The 18,495-nt window shown below is 44.8% G+C and overlaps 1 protein-coding gene across 3 annotated transcripts in view; it reads right to left on the bottom strand.

Annotated features, from left to right (window-relative positions):
* Window positions 1-5,549: 5,549 nt before the first annotated feature.
* BACH2 (BTB domain and CNC homolog 2) overlaps window positions 5,550-18,495 on the bottom strand; it is a 146,632-nt gene continuing 133,686 nt past the window's right edge. For all 3 annotated transcript variants that reach the window (XM_072036186.1, XM_038175951.2, XM_038175960.2), the window contains 2 exons: window positions 16,360-16,566; window positions 5,550-12,490 (listed from right to left, as the gene is read on the bottom strand). In XM_072036186.1, coding sequence (XP_071892287.1) covers window positions 12,008-12,490; window positions 16,360-16,566 — 690 coding nt within the window. In that variant the 3' untranslated portion in view covers window positions 5,550-12,007. The remainder of the gene's footprint in view (window positions 12,491-16,359; window positions 16,567-18,495) is intronic.

Here is an 18,495-nt window from a genome sequence, read left to right as displayed (position 1 = left end):
AAACCATGTTAAATCGCCACTTTGGTGCTATTTAATTACTTTCCACTTTGCTTTTTCGAATTTGGGGAGGTGGCCGAGAGCCCAGTCTGTTGCCCATCTGCTGTGTTTTGATACCCAGACGAGAAGGCTATTTAAAAAGGCTGAGTGCAGGAGGTACTGAGCAAGGCACCTGTTGAGAAGTCCTAGAAGGTACTTGGCAGCTGTTAATGTTTAACGACAATGAAGCTATCTTGCAGGTGAGAGCTTGCCGAGAAATATCCTCAGTTTGCAAAGCAGTGCCGTTATTCCTGAAAGGAACGCTTTTCTGGCATGCCGCCTTTGTGGATCATTACACATGGGACTGGTACTAGCATTTTTAAAAGTGACTCAAGATATTCGGAAGTAAAGGCACTTCTGTATATCATTCAGTCACTGCTGTGGCTAGTGCACTCTGCTACCAGTCTTTCTGAGGTGTTTAATGACACTAATTTCAATACATGTGTATGCTGGTGCAGCACAGAGGTGTTGCACCTGGGCAATAAAACCTGTACAAAGAGAACAAGGAAATTCCACTTGGGACTTCCTCTTCAGAGGAAAGGTTACTTTAAGGGAAATGCATTCAGTCCTCCACTGCAAACCTGCAAGAATATAGGGCTGGATAGGAAATTGAACACGAAATGTATGTTTGGCAGGAAGAGTCCTCAACTTTTCAGACTTGAAATGAAATCAAACCAGCTATATACGTATAAAAGAAATGCCTTTCCCCTGGTAGGATTCAGACTAACCACTGTTTGGCCACAACGCAGACACTTAAGGCTATTCAAAACTCCCCTCTTCAGAACTGGCGGAGGCAAAGAGCCATTTCTGTGCTTCACGCCCAACTATGGCATAAAAGTTGGAAAATATTTCCTTTACAGCTGATTAGTTTTACAGCCAGAGCGATCGCTCATCATGCTCTATTCAGATTCTCGCTCATTGCACTGTCAAAGGTTGTCCATTATTCAAATTGGGAAGCAAAAAATGAGAGAAGCACAAGTCTTGGAAATGTCATTAGGCTGACGGATTCTCAAGAGTTTGATCCATTGGAAAAAAAAAATATTTTTCCTTTAACCATTTCTGGTCAGACTTCAGATCCAAAATGTTCAGAGGACGGACCACCAGAACAAGATATGCAGCAGGTACACACATAGCTCTGCCCTCAGTTTTGCATCTCCAGCTCTGTTTTAACTTTTTTATTCCAGGGAGGATACAGCCATGGAACCAAGGGGCACCTTCTGCATGGCCCAAGCCTTGTCTCCCTTGGGCAAAGGGGCCTCAAATGTCTCGGCACACCCAGTTCAGGGAAAAGGGCCGTGCTGAATTTGGTACAAATACCCTCACAAGTGACAGCTGGGAGTGAGATGCACAAGGGCATGTGGGAGCTATGTTGGTATTCGTAGGATTTTGCATCATGAGGAAAGAAAAAACAGCAACTTTGCAAGATCAAGCCCCCGCATGATACAGTTAAAGTCTAATAAAAAGCACAGCCTGAGGCAGACAAAGGTCAGTGTAGAGCTGCTAGAGATAGAATCCTTGCTCCCCCGAAACGAGGGCAGGAATTACAGAGCATTTAGGCTTTTTGTTGTTGGAGCGCTTCACTAAAAATTATTGCCTGCCCAGCAATATGTCTGTCCAGCATCATCTTTTCTTTGGCCTGCATATAACAGTTTTCTAACAAATCCTAAGGTGTGCTCTGAAACCCATGAGTTTTGATTTGGTTGACTGAGATTGGACACAATGACCTTAAACTACTAACTCTTGCCACAAGGGCACAGTCTTCCAGAAGACTTGGATCTGAATCATCACATTCGCACCCCAAGCTAAATCTGCATTGAGGGAACTACTGGGAAAGAGTAACAGTCCTCCTGCTAGAGCACCCAAGGATATCCCAAGGAGGTGTGGACACATGACATATCTACCAGTCCTGTTGTGTTCTTGGGCTAAGACCCTTTCCTCTGTAGAGTCCTGTGCTTTCAGTGTCATTTCTTCATGTCTCTGTCCTTGGCTCCAAAGAAATCAACATGACTTTAAAAGTAGGGCCCCCCTCCTCATGGTGAACGAGGGGGATAAAGCTGATAATTAAGCAAGCGGCTGATAAAGCTGATGCTCTCAGCTCACAGAAGCAGATTCAGATAGGGCTGCTGATTTTATTCATTCGCAGAAAAGTCTCTGGGGCTGAAATGCTGGTTCTGCTGAAGCTGGGGAAATTTTGCTATTCACTGGGTCTGGTTTCCTTCACTACGCTGCTTTTTCATCCCTCTGTGCTGTTCAGATTTTTTGCCGCTTCTCAATTCTCCGTTCAGCTTTGAGCCTTTTACCCAGTGGGAAAACTGTCAGCAGCGAGAAGGCTGTGAAAGAGAGAGCTGCTATTCAGCCTGAATGCCTGCCGTCTTCTCCAGAACCAGGCATGTTTACTCAGCCTTTCAACGACACTTGAGGAATAAATACCCACTCGTTTAACTAGCTGCCCACCCGCTCTGCTCTCGCTCCTGGGGCTGGGAACAGTTTGGTAAGAGTCAGTGTGCATCGAAATAACAAGTCTGATAGCCACAGAAGAGTTATTCTGACAGCTGAGCCCCACCAGAAAACCTACAGGTGGAACAAGGCATGGGTAAAGCCCTGCGTTGTCCCACTAGGGTACTCGAGATGCCTTGCAGGTATTCGCCTGCTAGCACCTGATGCGGCCTTTGTACAGCTTTCCTACTCAAATACCTCTTAAAAAATACTCCACAGTAGTTCTACATGTTACATTTTGTCCTGGTGCACTCAGGAAAAATTCATGAAGGTGACTGCCAGTAATCCTGTGAAACCTACTGAATCACCTACAGGTACCCGTTCACCAACACAGAAATTAGGAAAATGCCAAACCTTGGGGATCGGCAGTGGTGGGCAAATAAGGAACCTCTCTGAGGATGTGTGCAGCACCAAGCAGGCTGGGTTTCTGAAAGGGGAGCTCGCCTGAGCCCATCTTTGTATGGTTTTAAGGCAACTGAAAGATGTACAAGACCCTTAACATGTAAAGCAAGGGCTGTAGCATGGCGGTCACCGATTTCAAGCAAATTATTTCAGGGATTAATTTATTTGGTTTAAAAGCAAGGTGCTTCCCCTCCCTTCAGCCTCCCCTTAGCACTGAACAAAGCCAAGGTAAGTGTGCTGTCAGCTTCCCACCTTTGCAGCTGTGCACGTGGTGGAGTCTGGGTTAATCGCTATGATAACATTTCTTTCTCCCCTTGAAGCCAGTTCAGCTTCATGCTTTCTCTCTCTCGTTATCTTTCAGAGCATGCTCCTAGAACTATCATCTATCATGAAAAAGTAATGGCGTTCTGAGGACAAGAGATAAACCGGGGGACTGAGCACAAACCACCTTCAGCAGAAAGATAAAAAGCCGATTAGCTGCTGGTGTCTCCCTCTCCCTCCTTCCCTGATCATGCTAAATTCATAATACAGTGTAAGAAAGCAAACGCTTGTTTTATTCCTCAATGTTATGGCACTTCCAGCAGCAGCGCACGCTGACTGCAGGTGTTGGTGAGCAGCTTGCACCACAACTCACGATTTTTCTCAAATACACTGAGCTGGAGCTGGTCAGGGCAGAAATAGCCCGGTGTCTTTGGGAGGGCATTTCGGGATGTACAACTTGTTGTGCATGCGAGTAGCGTTCATATCAGCAACCAGCCTGATACACAGACCGGAGAGGTAGTGGAAAGCCCAAGACACCTGCAGGGAAGGTTTATTTTGATTTTAAAGCAACCTGGAAGGCTACGTGGCCTTTATCTCCCCAGGCTTCAGCAGCCAATGAATAAAAGATGGATCAAACACACAAGGAGTCTGAAGGGGCAGAGAATTTAACAGAGAAAACCCCAGCTGAAGAATATTCTGCTGCTCGTCTGCCCGTGCTAATGTAATCCTCAAGCTCTGCTAGAGACTTTCTGTGCTCATGTCGCCTCTTTGTACTTCTGGCTTCAAAATTGAAACTAAGTAAAGCCGGGCAATTAATTTTCAGTGCAAAACGTCTGTGCTTTTCTTCAGTTTGCTCTTCAGGAAGAACTGCAAGGCATCAGCTCAGGATCACAAAGATCTTACCGTCTCATCCGTTCATGCAGATTAATTGAAAGACAAGCAACACCCAAAAAATCTCACCTTGAGTTTGCCGAGATAGATGTGCTCTGGGAGGTTGGATTTCTGGGTTGTAAGCAGCCCAGGACAGCAGCCCTTCGAGCTGTGTATCCAGCAAGGAGAGTGCTAGCTACTGCTAGCCATGAGCCTGTTTCTGGCTGCTCGCTCTTGGCCACTTTAATTTGTCAGGTTTCTCACAGCTTGTGTTTCCCTCAAGTCACTTCGACAGCAAGAACAAGCTTGTTTGCTCTGCCAGCTTCCTTAATCATAAAAGTTCTCTTTGACTTGACAACTCTTAGAGAAGTGGAACAGTAGGAGAAAAAAATATGAAAAAAATGAAAAAAAAAAGGACTGAAGCATAAAGATTGCTTGAGATTGCAGCGTCTTTGTTCCAGTGTGCATGACTTGCATTTAAGTCACTACAGCCTCACTGACACTTTGCCTCTGCATTTATTTAATGTGTTAAAGCAAAAAAAAAAGGGAAATGCCTAGGATGGTAGCCATTTCGTGTCAGGAATGACCGGTCAGGGGTGGAGAAGTGCTTCTGCTACAGAACATGCTCTACTGCCGGGCCGTGAGGAGATGCAGTGGGCTCTGCATCGTCACAGGTCTGAATGGGTGGGAAGCTTCCTTCGTGTGTGCTCAACAGGAAGATCTGGGAAATGCTGGAAAGTGGTATTTCTGCTCTTCCTCTGTGAGGATTTTCAGGTTGAAAATCCAGGGGCAGCACCGATTGCTGCCGGCGGAGGAGGACACAGCTGACAGGACACAGCTGGCCCAGGGCACCCAACCTCGTGCCCGTGTTCCCCATTGGGTGGCTGGACACCTGGCTCCTTCTGGCAGCCTGCCCACCCCCCCTTTTTTTTTTTTTGCAGTTTGAGGGAGGTTAGTGGTCAATGGCACAAGTTCCTGCTTCAGAAAGAGACATTTGGGTTACACACAAAAAATTTTCAGCTTTTTGGTTGTTGTTTATACAGAAATATCTTTCAATGTCTCTCGGGTTTTCTGTAAAAGGGAAACAAACCCCAACCTCTCCCCTTGCCTCCCAACATCTCGGTTCGTTGATGCTTTACAAGACCAAAACAAAGACTTAGCAGAACTGCCTAAAGTCAAGCACTGGGGGAATGGGTACAGATACAGCGCATTTGATCTTCCAAACCAACTTATTTCATCTCTGCAACGAAATACCCTCGGCTGCTCCTGCAGCAGATCAAAGATAACCGGATCCCCGGATCAAAGCCGACTAATGAATTAGGAATGGGACCGCGCGAGCAGAGGGCTCGTCATCAGGCCAGAGCTTCACCAGGCAGCATCTGCCCTGCCCTGCCCTGCCCTGCCCATCTCCCTCCCGTCCCGTGCCCCAGCTACGGCCCCGCGCCTGCCACGGCCTGAGACATCAAGTTCGGAGTCGAGAGAAGTCGATTTACAATACATAATGATATGTCTTTATTTCATCAACAGAAATGGTGTCTAGACAAAATTCAGTTAACACTAGCAATTCAAATGAATGAAGAGAGTCGGGTGTTTTTTTTTTTTTTTCATTTTTGTTTTTTGCACAATACTGTATTTACAATGAGTAAATGACATTTTAAATTCATTAGTTCATAGCAATGCTTTCTTCCAAAAAGGTAAAAATTCTTAGTAACAGAGAGTAAGCATCAACAGCCACCTCATTTATTTATACAATAAAAATCACAAGAAACCACAGTCACCTAGAAAAAAAATAAAGACAAGCTTAAGAACTAGTACAATAAAATGATGCATTGAATTAAGTTACATTAATCGCATAGAATTTGTGTAAAAAGTATGTAGAAAAAACACCTGATGTAACCTGTTACAGTCATTGACCAGTTATGAGAGGTACAGAGGGTTATACAGGTAGATATGTGTGAAAACTGTCCATACTGTTTGACCTGGGGAGGAAGAGAAGAGGGGTTGCACCCCCTTGCATACACTGATAAAACCCTGTTTTGAATATGGCCTCTGAAGTTTGTAAGGCATATATAAGAGGTGCACTTGTAACCAACTGGTTCTGGAACAAACTCTTAGGGCATCCCCACCCTTGAAATCAAAGGCGATGCTTGAAATCAATGGTAAACAAACACGCATCAAATATCACCAAAGTGTTTAGTATAATTCCTGCCAGCCTGCGGGATCCAGATAGCTTGGGTCAGAGCACAAGTAGTAGTGGGAACAGGATCTAGAGCACGCACGCTTCTCTCAGCCATACCGCAAACACGAGGCAGCTCGGTCCCGTGCGATCGCGCCCTGGAGGCTGCAGTTCCTCTGGCTACGGGGCCGAGCCCTGACAGCCACCCCAGTCCCAGGGGCCGTTCGGGTCCGTAGCCTGGGACCACCTCTGCTTCTAAGCAGTCAGTGAGAGCAAACGCTGCCAGCTGCCATTTCTGTTTTGGGATGCTAGGTTCTCTCCGCGGGCCCTCAATGAGCCGAACGGGACAAGGGCGGCACCGCGCGCGTCGTTTCGCCTCCGTAAAGGGCTCGTCCCACAGCAAGTACAATTCATATGAGAACAGGAGTCATCTAACTGGGTTTTCAGCAGTCGTTTGTCTGGGGTAATTCCCTTACAAAAAGGTATTCTTAGGATTCCTTCCTGCCAAAAAGTGGTTTTATTTGCAAAAATGGCAACGTTGTATGTGTAACACCTTAAAATGCATATCAGTATTTGACTTTGATATAAATAACACCTATCCTGGTGGAGTGTAGGAAAATACTATACACTTAGTCCTTGCAAGTAATGCCATTAAAATTTTGAGAGTAAGGAGAATAATTATTCTACAGACCACCAACAATAGATCTTTTAAATATACACACAGTATTTGAACATATGCATATACACATATATTGGATTCTGCAGCATCAGATCTGATGCCTGAGTCATGAAATACTCCAAGGAGTATTATAAATATACACATAGGTATTATAAACAGGAAAATACACAAACACACACTGACTAGAATTATAGATGTATGTATACATACATACATGTATTATAGATAGGTATATAAAATTAACTTGGACTGTGTTGGCAGAGACAAAACTGAAATGAAGTAAAAGCTCCCGTTGAGGAAATTTCTAGCAGGAAAGAGAGCACAAGTTCTTTGCGGAAATGGTTTTAGTTTCACCTCACTTCCAACAAAAATGAGCCACCCCGTACTTAGCAGATCCCTCTGCATGCAAGGCCATCAGCTCCGCTGCTCACACCGAAGCTAAACCTTCTCTACACAGACCTAAAATGTAGACTTTTAAAAACGCTGCAAACTTGGGCCACAACATTCACCCGAAGACACCTCCAAATGCATTTCGGATCAGAAAAAAAGGTGAAAGCAGTGCTCCTCGTTGTAACGGCAGAGGACAACACGTGAGCTCGAGTAAACCTGGCAAACGTTCACTTTGTCTCACTGCAAAATTCACTACAGGTCTACTCTGGAAACCCATCCCTCTCCTCTTTAACAACCACCGTAGTGGATTACATGACACAAGTGAGCCTGGCAGTACAGTGCTTCATCATGCTTTCTCCTAGTGGATCAGATTTTATTTTATTACAAGATTATAGTGATTCCAGCATGCAGATTTGTTTTTCTTTCCTTAGGCAATCATAAACATACATATTAAAAAACCTAACTATCTATCTAGGCATTTTAACTTCTATTTAAGCGCTCTTTAGAATACAGACTTGACGAAGTGTTGAACTCCAGATTAACAACCACACTATCAGCATTAATCATTTCTCTGGCAGCAGTTAATCCATTTAGCAAAGTTACTTATCTAGTTCCCACTCTCCTTTTTAAAGAGAAGTAGCAGTTAGCATACTAATCACTGTGGCTTGCCTTTGCAGCACATTTTACTTCCTTGGGAAAAAATAATACAAGGATTAGATCCAAAAATATAGTGCATCTTAAAAGCAGCATATACCCTTAGAAAGACATTTAATAAATTACTTGTACAATATATAAAATAATAGTTTTATACTGCAGCATCAAACTCTGACGCCTGAGTCATCATATGTTAGGAAGTTTGTGATATAAATACTGGGATCTCCTGATAACACAGCCAACATTTTGCTTTTGCATTTTGCATGTTTTCTGTTTTGTTTTCTCTCTCTCTGTTTCTATTTTTTTTCTTTTTTAATTAATTTTTTTTTTTTGCACTACCTTTTTGTTCCAGAATCAGCTTGCAATGAGCTTTAATTGTGTTCAAGGCACCCCCAGAGAACGCAGAGAAACAAACACATTATATAGTGTAGTACTCACCTGACAAAGCATAACGAGCCTAAATGAAATGAGGTTTCCTGGCGATACAAGGATAGCAATGGCAAAGGAAGAGGAGGACTAGGTACAGCCTGGACAAAGCTTCGGGGACTCGCATGCCCACAAGAGCTGTGCAGCACCCAGCAGGGAGACGGGGGCTCGTCACACCTTTCCCAAGCACTGCCTGGCAGGACAGGTGCTGCACGTGTCCTCTTTGACAAATGCAAAGAGATTCCCACTTAAGATCACGGTGACCATTGGCCAAACTCTTCACACTCATCAATACTGCAGTCAGTATTTTTTTATTTCTTTTCTTTTAATTCTTTCTAACAGTGTCCTTGTGGTCAGCTGTTTTGACCTCATGACAAGAGCAGCTGGGGATGCTACCTGACGTCCAGGTCTGAAGCTAATTCTCCCAATGCCTTCCTTTAAAGTTAGCCCGGTAACAGTTTTGAGAGCCACGTGGTTCAGAGTAGCAAAAAAAAAACTCAAAACGAAATAGAAACAAAAAACAACCACCACCACCACCAAAAAAAACAACCCACTGAAAAACCATGATACATGTAAATATAGGAAGCAATGACACAAAATCAGCCACTTCTAATGGGCGAGAATGAAATCAAACATCCAGAAAAGCTCACGGGGGAGGGAAAGAGAGCGAGAGGAGAGAAAAGGTTGAGGAAGAGACACTTATTTGAGCAGTGGTTTTAAACACCAGTTCCCAAGGTAGAGGAAATCAAGAGACCCAGCACCAGTATGAAGCCAGGTCAAACCTAAGAGCTGCAGCGCAATGGGTTGTGTGGGTGGGTTTATAAACCGTTGGAATGAGGTCAAGAGTACCAGTTGCACATGAGTTGTTAGTAGAGTAAATCTTCATGTCAGGAAGCAAGTTAAAACTTGGTTTTACGCTCATAAAACATTCTACCTATTGATATATATAGGAGGTCACTTAAAAATTAAAAAAAAAAAAAAAGGCAACAGAAAAAACATCTTTAAAATACTGTGTCAGTCGACCCTCCCCTCCCTCCGCCCCAGCCCCCCCAAGTAGCTATGAGTCTATAATGTGATTCACATTTAGTTTTAAAATTCTAGCTTTCACCATGGTCTCATAGAAACAAAACTTCTCTGCGAAGCACAGAACTGCTTTGCAACGTCAATGAATCCAAAGGAAAACCCAATCCCCCCGCAAGAGCTTCTCACTCAGTTACCTGCAAAAGGTGGCCGGGAGGAGGTGGGGGGGGGGTTCAAATCTTTTTAGCTTACGCTCTTGTAAAAAGAAAGGACGACTCCTCCCCCTTTTTCAACCGTGTGAACTAGGAGTTTATGGCATTCGTATACTTTTGAACATCTAAAGGTAAGGATTTTGTACAGTAATGATTAATACTTAAACATAAATATTCTCCTACATTATATACTAGATTTTCTTTGTACATGCGGGGAAAAGAAGTATTTTCAACAAACATGGCACATGCTATATGCATTTCCTCCTCGGTAGCTCGGCTACAATAGTGTGGGTGCAGAGGGTAAAAGCAAGACCTTGTGGCAAGCGCGCGACGGTCCATGAGCACAGTCTGAAGATGGAAGAAGGGGAGGGAGGGAGCTGATTCCTCCTCCAAGGTAAGGATGCTGATCTACTGGGTGCCTCAAAAAAAGCACCAGCGCACACCTCGAGTGTAAACGTTAGTGCAGAAGACCACATGATCGCCCAGTGCTTCTGAGAAGCCGCTATCCCCCCACTCTTTTCGTCTTTTTTTTTTTTTTTGAACAGGTGTGAACAGCTGGTCGATTTTTTCAGCAAGAACAAACAATATCAGCCAGTAAAGCACATGACAGTCGTCGCCCAGGAGAAAGCCACGCAACCTGGCACACGCAGGGCAAAGAACCACAAAAGAAAAACTCAGTACACTTCGAGTAATAATAATTATTAAAAAAGCATTAGGAGGACGTTCTTCTGTCTACACTGTACATACAGCTGTTATGCTCGGAAAGCTGCTGTCTCACACAGTCATAACACGAGTCAACATCGCTTCAGATACAAATCCAATACAGTTACAACTAAGCCAATTCACTGAGCAGTCTCCTTTGAGACCGGGCTCTTTTAGCTGCGGTTTGTGCTGAGGGCAACGCTGCGGGACGAGAGGATCCTGGAACACAAGACCTGGAAGGGTAAGCGACCCGAGCGGGTGTCGACAGACGTGTGATTTGCTCTTAGAGGATACAGTGCTAACTCGACTTCTGTAGGGAAACCAAAGTCAACGGTTAGGGGTCTGATCCTGCATCTCTTCCTACCCAGGCAGGATCTCGGACTTCGCCAGACCCACCTCTGCAGCTCGGGTCTGGCGAAGGAAAAAACAGGTAATGTCTGAGGAAAGCTGAGGTGAGGCTACAGGGACTACTCGGAGCAGCAGTTGCTTCCATGAGTAAAGGATGCAGACCGGGGCTGGAAAAGAAGCCCCCCGAAGTGTATTGATGTGATCTCCGTTTACTTTACTTCGTGGAACGTATGATGAACAGATCCAGTTGTCAAATACGTTTTTCTCTAAAGAGTGAAATATACTTTACCCTATAAGAATCCAAAAGCATCATTAACAGCACTTAAGCTTGGTTTGTGAAACAGAAAGAAGTCTGAATATAAAAATAATTCAAGCAGATTCTCTTTACAAATTGTATAGTGAATTCAGTATTTGGCAAGACCGTTTTTTACTACGTAATGAGCTCCTGAGTGTTTGTCTATTAGCTAAAACTTTTCTATTTTCTTTAAGCCATAAAGCAAAGAAAACCATATACTCAAGTTATACTGAAGTCACGACTTCATTTATGAAAAGAGGTTTGACCAGAAACTCAGTGCAAGTGGCAAAGTTGACCATTACTGTACAGTATCTGCAAGAAAATAAAATAAATCCACATTGCTCAAGTGGCACGAAATGGCTGTGCCAAAAAAATTGTCTATAATAAAATCTCAAATAAGCTTCCAACATTAAAATTTTATAAATAAGTACAAATTGAATGATATTGCTGAACTGAGAACCGAGAAAAAAAAAATCGTGTAACAAGTTACCAAACTAGTTCTAGCATCGAAGACAAAAAGGAATGTTGGAACTTGTTTATACAATGTAAATGAAAGCTTCCAGTTTGTAGGATGAGAAAAATTGAGGCATGCAGGGACTTTTGCATATGGATATATATATTTTATATATATTATATATAATATGTACAGTTTAGCTATAAAACTTTGATGTGTAAAGAAGCTGTCTTCAATGAAAAATTGAACATTCAGAGGAAATTCCTGAGTTAGGGTTTTGTGACATGGGCCACTGAGAAAAAAGCTGCGGTTGGGTCCTCAGAGGTGTTATGTCCATCCCTGTTAAGATTGAAATCAACATACAAAAACAGACAGTGTTGCCACTGTTTAGTTCCCTGCCTGAGCAAGGGATAGCACCATTGTGAAGATAACTCCTGCTTGTAGAGAGGAGGGAATACTTAAAAACAGTATTGCTGCTAAGACCACTGTAGTGTGCACCAAATACGTTCTTCTAGACAACAAATGAACACTGCCACCGGCTGACTGAAGAACACCTGACCAGGTGTAACGTTAAGGTTACAAGTCACTAGGTGTAATCTTTCCTAGGCTGTTCATCTGTTGTACATTTATCAGTCATTTCCTGACAGAAGTCTACCGTGACCGTTTGGCTACTCTGCTCTCGCGGAAGCTCTCTCTCGGGGTAAGTACCTGGCTCAGCTCCATCCAACCCCCCGCCGCCGGCCGAGCAATTCTCCGAGACGTTGTTGGGCAGCCAGGGAGCTCCCAGCTGCACCGAGCCTTGCTCCGAGCAGCACTGCATGCTCTCCCCGACGCACTGCGACGGCACCAGGCTCTGCTCCACGCCGGCCGGGGAGGGGCTGATGGTGGGGGCTGTCTGCAGATCCATGGGCCTGAGAACGGGGCAGTATCGGTGGAGGGCTTGGATCTGTTCCGGGCTCTGCATGTCTCTGCACACCTCCTGGGAAAGACACGAGAAGTTGTCTAGCAATTCTCCCATGCTTGCTTTCAGCTGGTTCCTTTCGGAGAGCAGTTTCTCTTTCTCACACACCTGGAAAAGAAAGAAGGAACTTTAGTTTGGTGACGGGCCATCCGCTGGCAGCCCAGCCCAGGCACGCATCCCGCAGCACCCAAGGAGAACTCGAACATGTCACGGTTATTTTCACGGGGTAGAGGAAAAGCCACAAAGCCATCAGATATTTGACCACCGTGAGGCCTGTGTGGACTGCAGTTTGGGAAATAGCTCGAGAAAAACATCTGAGTTGGAAGAGGATAGAGTCATAAATTATTCCCTTAATAATTAGCTACCTTAATAGACTACGGCTGCTGGATGTATGGTATAAAAAACTCTGACAGAAACGCTCTGACGGAGAAAAGCCATTATCCAGCCAACCAAGAAGAAATCAGGGTCTAGTTGATGAAGATGTGTTGCAGACCACCCCTAGATGCCGGGGCAGTCAGTCAGGTCGGGCTCATGTCCCAGCTGAGCACCCGTTCCCACTGCAAGGTACAGTATTCAGAGGAGATGATCGGGGCCAGGGAGGGCTCTGCAGCCTGTACCATGGCTTGTTTTCATATGTCCTGGTGCTTACTGGTTTGGGTTGGACCTAATCAAGATATTTTTACAAAGACCTGTGTGAAAACCCTAAAAGTAGGCTTAAGGAAAGGTTGGGCCTGGTGCTTAGGGACATGGTTTAGTGGGTGACATTGGTGGTAGGGTGATGGTTGGACCAGGTGGTCTTGGAGGTCTTTTCTAACCCTAATGATTCCCTGATTCTTTCTAATTCACATGCTTGGGAGGCAAATGAGGAGGGGTCAGGCTCTACAACCTGGGGATACACCACTAAAAACTGATGTTGACCCAGTGCAGAACAACAGGGATGGTCCAGCTGCAGTGCAGTCCCACCACCCAGGAAGGCAGGCACACAGCTCAAGGGAGTAGACCAGATTTTGAGGAGTACAAGAGCTATTTCCAGCGCTCAGCTGGCCCTGACAGCAGCCCACTGTGCACCCCACCTACTAACACTGCTAAACCCAAGCTGCCTCGGCATCTGAGGTGTGAAACCCCCTCGCTCTGATAATCCAGCTACGGGTGCTTGCTACAGCTGATAATATTACACGGAGTCCAAAGCCCACACTGGAAGCGTGCAGCTGTGAGAATGAGAATGAGAGCAGTGTACATGAAAAGAACCAACTGCTAAAATATTGATAAATCTATCAAGAAAACATAAAAATAATAAAAAAATAAACAGATGCTCAAGTACATCTTGAGATAATGAATTATGGAAGAGAATATGCTGTGAGTTTGCAGGGGAAAAAAAAAAGTGAGCTGGTAAATGGATGAGCGAAGGAAAGCAGGAAAAAAAAACCCTACCTATCAAACTCAGAAGATGCAACCATGTCACTCACTGTCTGCTGCGAAACCATCTGTGTCAAGGAGATGGGTGACTTACAGGAAGTATATGCAGTGGGAAGAAAGGGTCTTTCATTTAAAAACAAAAAGAAAAACAACACAAAACAAAACAGCAGCCAAGTGAAAACCCCTCAAACCCTAGTATCACTACCTAATTAAGGAGGCTGGAAATTACCGGTCACAAAGCGGACAGAAGATGACAAAAGAATTTCCAGTGACCACGTATTGTGTCAAGTCAATTGGAGTTTCACTGCTGGTTTTCCTAAAAGTATGGTCTCAAAGCAGACAATTTGCTCGGACTGCAGGTGTATAGGGAGAGGACGGGAGTGCTGGAGAGGCAATAATAAGGTTGCACGAGTTTGTTTACTTTTGCCACTTTGCACACCTCATGATTGTCTTTGTTGTGATGGATCTTTTTCAAAATGATGCACCCGAACCCATCTGCTACCTGGCCTGAGTACAGTTTGCTAAATAAATATTTCAAAGTTTGCATAAACCCCAATGAACCCGAATTAATTTCCAAGTGAAGGCTACAGGCATCAAACCCAAGCCGCCCTTGGTGCTAGTCCAGCCCTTACAGCACCGCCCCAGGTGCTCACTGCTAGAGTCGTGGACCCCTCTCCACCACCAGCTCGGCGTGGAGGGACGAGTGTGTGCAGCGGAGAGGGAGCCTGCCTCTCCTGACAACCTAGATTGCTCACCTCCTTCTCGCCCTGCAGAACCTCTGACTCATCCGCGTGCACCGTGGATTACGCTCGGTGAAGGAAGCGGTTGCTCAGTATTTTGTTTATCTTTGATGTTTTGTTTGTTTTGTACCAGTCAAGCTCTACTCTTATAAAAACATTTTTACTTTTTTTTTCCCCCGCCAGGGCTTCAGCAGCGTGGCATTTGAAGGCTTCACCAGCCTTGATGATTTAAGCCTCCCCACCAGCTTGTAGGGTCAGTGGCACCTCCGTCTTACAGATGGGAAGCAGGCACGCTCAGGCAGTAAGTGACTAACCCAAAGCACTGCGGCTTTGTGCCATTTGTAGGGTGGCGATAACTCAGCTTCCTCCAACAGATCCCTGCCTCTTTCACACCACGCTTGCTACAGCTTGTGCAGAGAATGGAGTACGCTAAAGGCCACCTTCAGCACGCAACCTGTTACCATCAGAACAAGAAGCACCCGATTTCCCAGACCCCCTGAGTTCAACCTACAGCTGAGCATATTTCGAATGTGCGCACAGGCATTTAAACCAAAAACACTAAATAACCTTTAATTTTAATGGAAACTGGGTACACAGGGAACTCTGAAGGGAAATCAGCTTCAGCTCCTTTTGTTTTATTTATGTGAATGAATTCATTTAGCACTCAAAGCCTTGGATATTCAAAGTTTAATGTCGGACTTCTAAATCTCTGCTGCAAAATGAAATCAAACTGTCCGGTCCTTCATGCTACACACGCTGCTTCTCATAATGGCTCAGCTGAGACTCTTACCCTGCTTTTGACATCTCAGAGAGCTTTTAGGACTTTTAAGCCGATCAGAAGGTGCTAACCCATTTTGAAGTTAATGTTGCATTCCTCCCACTGAGTGATACCCTGTAGACGTATCTTCCTCCCTGATCTTGTCTTAATCTTTTTATTTTTGTCCTGTATCTGCTTGCTTTCTCAATGGGCAGAAGGGCAAGGGAAGAAAAGCAGCCCACAGGCGCACTGTCAAAATGGACAGGAGTTTTTTTCGTTAAGGCTCCTACAGCTGAAACGTCTGTATCTGACATAGCTCTCCAGGTGATCTTGTTGAGTCATGGATAGAAAAAGTCACTTCTGGGCTGCACCTCACCTCCTCTGATGCAGGATGAGACAAAACAGACTTGACAGGTATCTATTTCCCTTCACCGATGATAAAGGAAAACAGGACAACTAACTCCAGCGTGGGTGTCTGTAGGGCAGGCACCTGTGTTTAGCCTCCTAAACCACACCCGAGGCATCCACGCCATGACTGAGAGAGAGAGGAATTTCCTGAGCAGCCATTTAGTGTTGTCCCAGTCACCTCGCCTTCTTACACTAAAACTCTACATGCGTGTACAGCGCTGTGGTCCCTCCACACCCTAACCCTTGTCCAATACGCTTGCTAAGACGATGAAGCATGAATGTGGGGCTCGGACGAGGAAATGCCTCTGTGGATGCACTGTAAGTACTGAGGGTAAGTGAAACTGCAAGAAGGGAGCTGTGATACAGACTTCTCTCCCCTTCCAACTCAATCAACAACCTACTTTTGAGATATATAAAATGCATGTATATATTTAGGTCTAATTTCACCAGTGTTTTGTGTTTTCCATATGTACTATAATATACATACATCCTAACAAAATTTTCTATATTAAATTGTTGTGCTAGCGGCTTCACTTACTTGCACACAACCTTACACACTGACTGAACCAACTAAACTCTGGGTGGGAACAGCTGTCGGTACCCTGCACGGTGCAGGGTGAGGGTGCAGGGTGCTGCAGTGAGCGCGTGCCACTCACCAACTTGCGGATTTCACATTCGAGGTTCTGAATACAGTCCAGTTTTCTCTTGCGGCAGCGCTGAGCTGCAATTCGGTTCTTGCTGCGCCGGCGAACATCGTGGATGAACTCGAGCTGCTCTGAGGTTAGCTTGTGCATCTTTATCATCATCTGGAAATCATTCCTTGGAAGATCTGTGATTTGATCAACAGGAAAAGGAAGTTTCACCTAAAATGAACAAATGTGAGACAAAAGCGGACAAAGAGTCATATTTTGCTTGCTGAGTGCAAGCTGAACACTGAAGCAGAAGGACTATTAGCAATGCTCCCACCCCTTAAATAAACAACACAGAAAGTGTTACAACGAGCAAGTTTTTAACACTCCCTTGTGGCACATTTGAGAGGTCCAGCTAGTAAGGATCAGGCTGTGATGTTACTGAGATCAGCAGTATTGATGAATCCCACATAAAAATTTTACCCTTTAAGAAAGCCCTAATAACCAAACTCCTTGCATTAAAAAAAGTCTCCTTTCACTATGAGACATGGCCTTTTGGAAACAGTGGAGTGCCTCACCATTATTAATTTCAAACCAGTTTCAGGGAACAGGCTGTTACGGCAGCAGGAAACCTGTCCCTGCATGGTCTGCAGGACTGAAACTTTGATTAGGTGTGAGGTTAAAAATGCAACTGGACACCTCAAGTGGATGACAAAAGCCATACCACAATTTGGACAAGTTGTATAAGCAGCATTTCAAACGAGCACTACAGTACAGAAGAAGAAAGGACCAGAGAAGTACGATGAAACGTATCCTACCTTCCTAAAACATACGCATTTTTAAAGAAATCATTATTTTTGAAAATTCTAATAGAGTGAAGAGTACTCAAACTGCATTTCTTGGGGGAAAAAAAAAATCCAACAGTCCAAAACCTCAGTATTTGCCTTAAATATTTGTCCTTCTGTCCACAATCTGTCGTTCTGTTTGAACCACAGACCAGCGGCAGGAGCTACAGGTGGTGACTTCAGCTATTCCAACCCTCTCTCAAACTCTCAGTGAACCTGGAGAAAGGCAGATGTGCTCATCGACTTCTGATAGATTTTCTTCACAAACCTATCAGCTTGCTCAAATTAAGGACAGAAAATTAGAGACAGACTCGTCGTTTGAGATTGATAATACAACTATGCAAAACCCAATGTTTCGAGGTGCGCTGCTGTATTTGGTGATCAAATAAGACTGAGTTGACAAAGCTGAAGGAGATGACAACTTGAGTAACTGGATTGACCTTTTCTTTTAAAGTCATACCCACACTGACCAAAAGATGGCAGTAAATATTTACATTTCTGTCCTCGTTTGGTTCGCTCCAACCTCTTTCAAACAAGGGGACCATTCTTTAGACACACCACCAAAGAAAATAGATTGAAGTTTCTCCAGCCAAGCAAAAGACTCTGGTTGAAAAGCTTCCTTTGATATTTAAAACGTGGTTATCGTCCTCAAATGGTGCACTTCGGTCATGTGGAGATAAATAGCAGCACAGCTTAGAAGTCTCTGCAGTTTGCAAAGGACGTCCACCCACCCACCCATCCACCCACCCACCCCAGCACCTCTGGCAGCAGCCAGCTCCCTGCCTTGTTTATCAGCTTGCACTTTCCAGGGCTCCCTTGTTGTTGCTCTGTGTTTCTCCAAGCCTGGGCCACGTGAAACCCGGCGCAAACACCCGCAGTATCCTTTCACACGGTTTCATGCCCTGAACATTGCCCCTCTGTCCCCACCTGTGAAACTGGGGCTCAGTCACCGCTTCGCAGCGCGTCACTTTGCAGGTCAGCTTGCGGCCCTGCCAGCATCCCCCCCACGCCTGCTTGTACACAGAAGTTGACCTTAGACATGGTGATGTGGATGCCTTGTTTACAGACTGCTGCCTACCGCCATGAAACCTCTTCGATTTCCCCTTCCTACCCTTTGGACGGTAAACACAAGCTCGGCGTCAGCTGCTTTTCTCTCAAGCTTCACCCGGGGTCTGAAAATAAAAACAGCCACTGAAAGGCACCACAGTCTCCCTGCAAAAATGCTCCTTTCACGTTCAGAGGTTTCCCTCATTTGCTCAAGTCCCAAGCTGAAAGTGATGTTAAAACTTTATTCTTCCCTCCCTCTCCCTTTCCAAAC

Source organism: Anas platyrhynchos, chromosome 3, assembly GCF_047663525.1.
Source record: "Anas platyrhynchos isolate ZD024472 breed Pekin duck chromosome 3, IASCAAS_PekinDuck_T2T, whole genome shotgun sequence".
In the NCBI taxonomy this organism is placed as follows: domain Eukaryota; kingdom Metazoa; phylum Chordata; class Aves; order Anseriformes; family Anatidae; genus Anas; species Anas platyrhynchos.
This window is presented reverse-complemented; position numbering and strand designations above follow the sequence as displayed.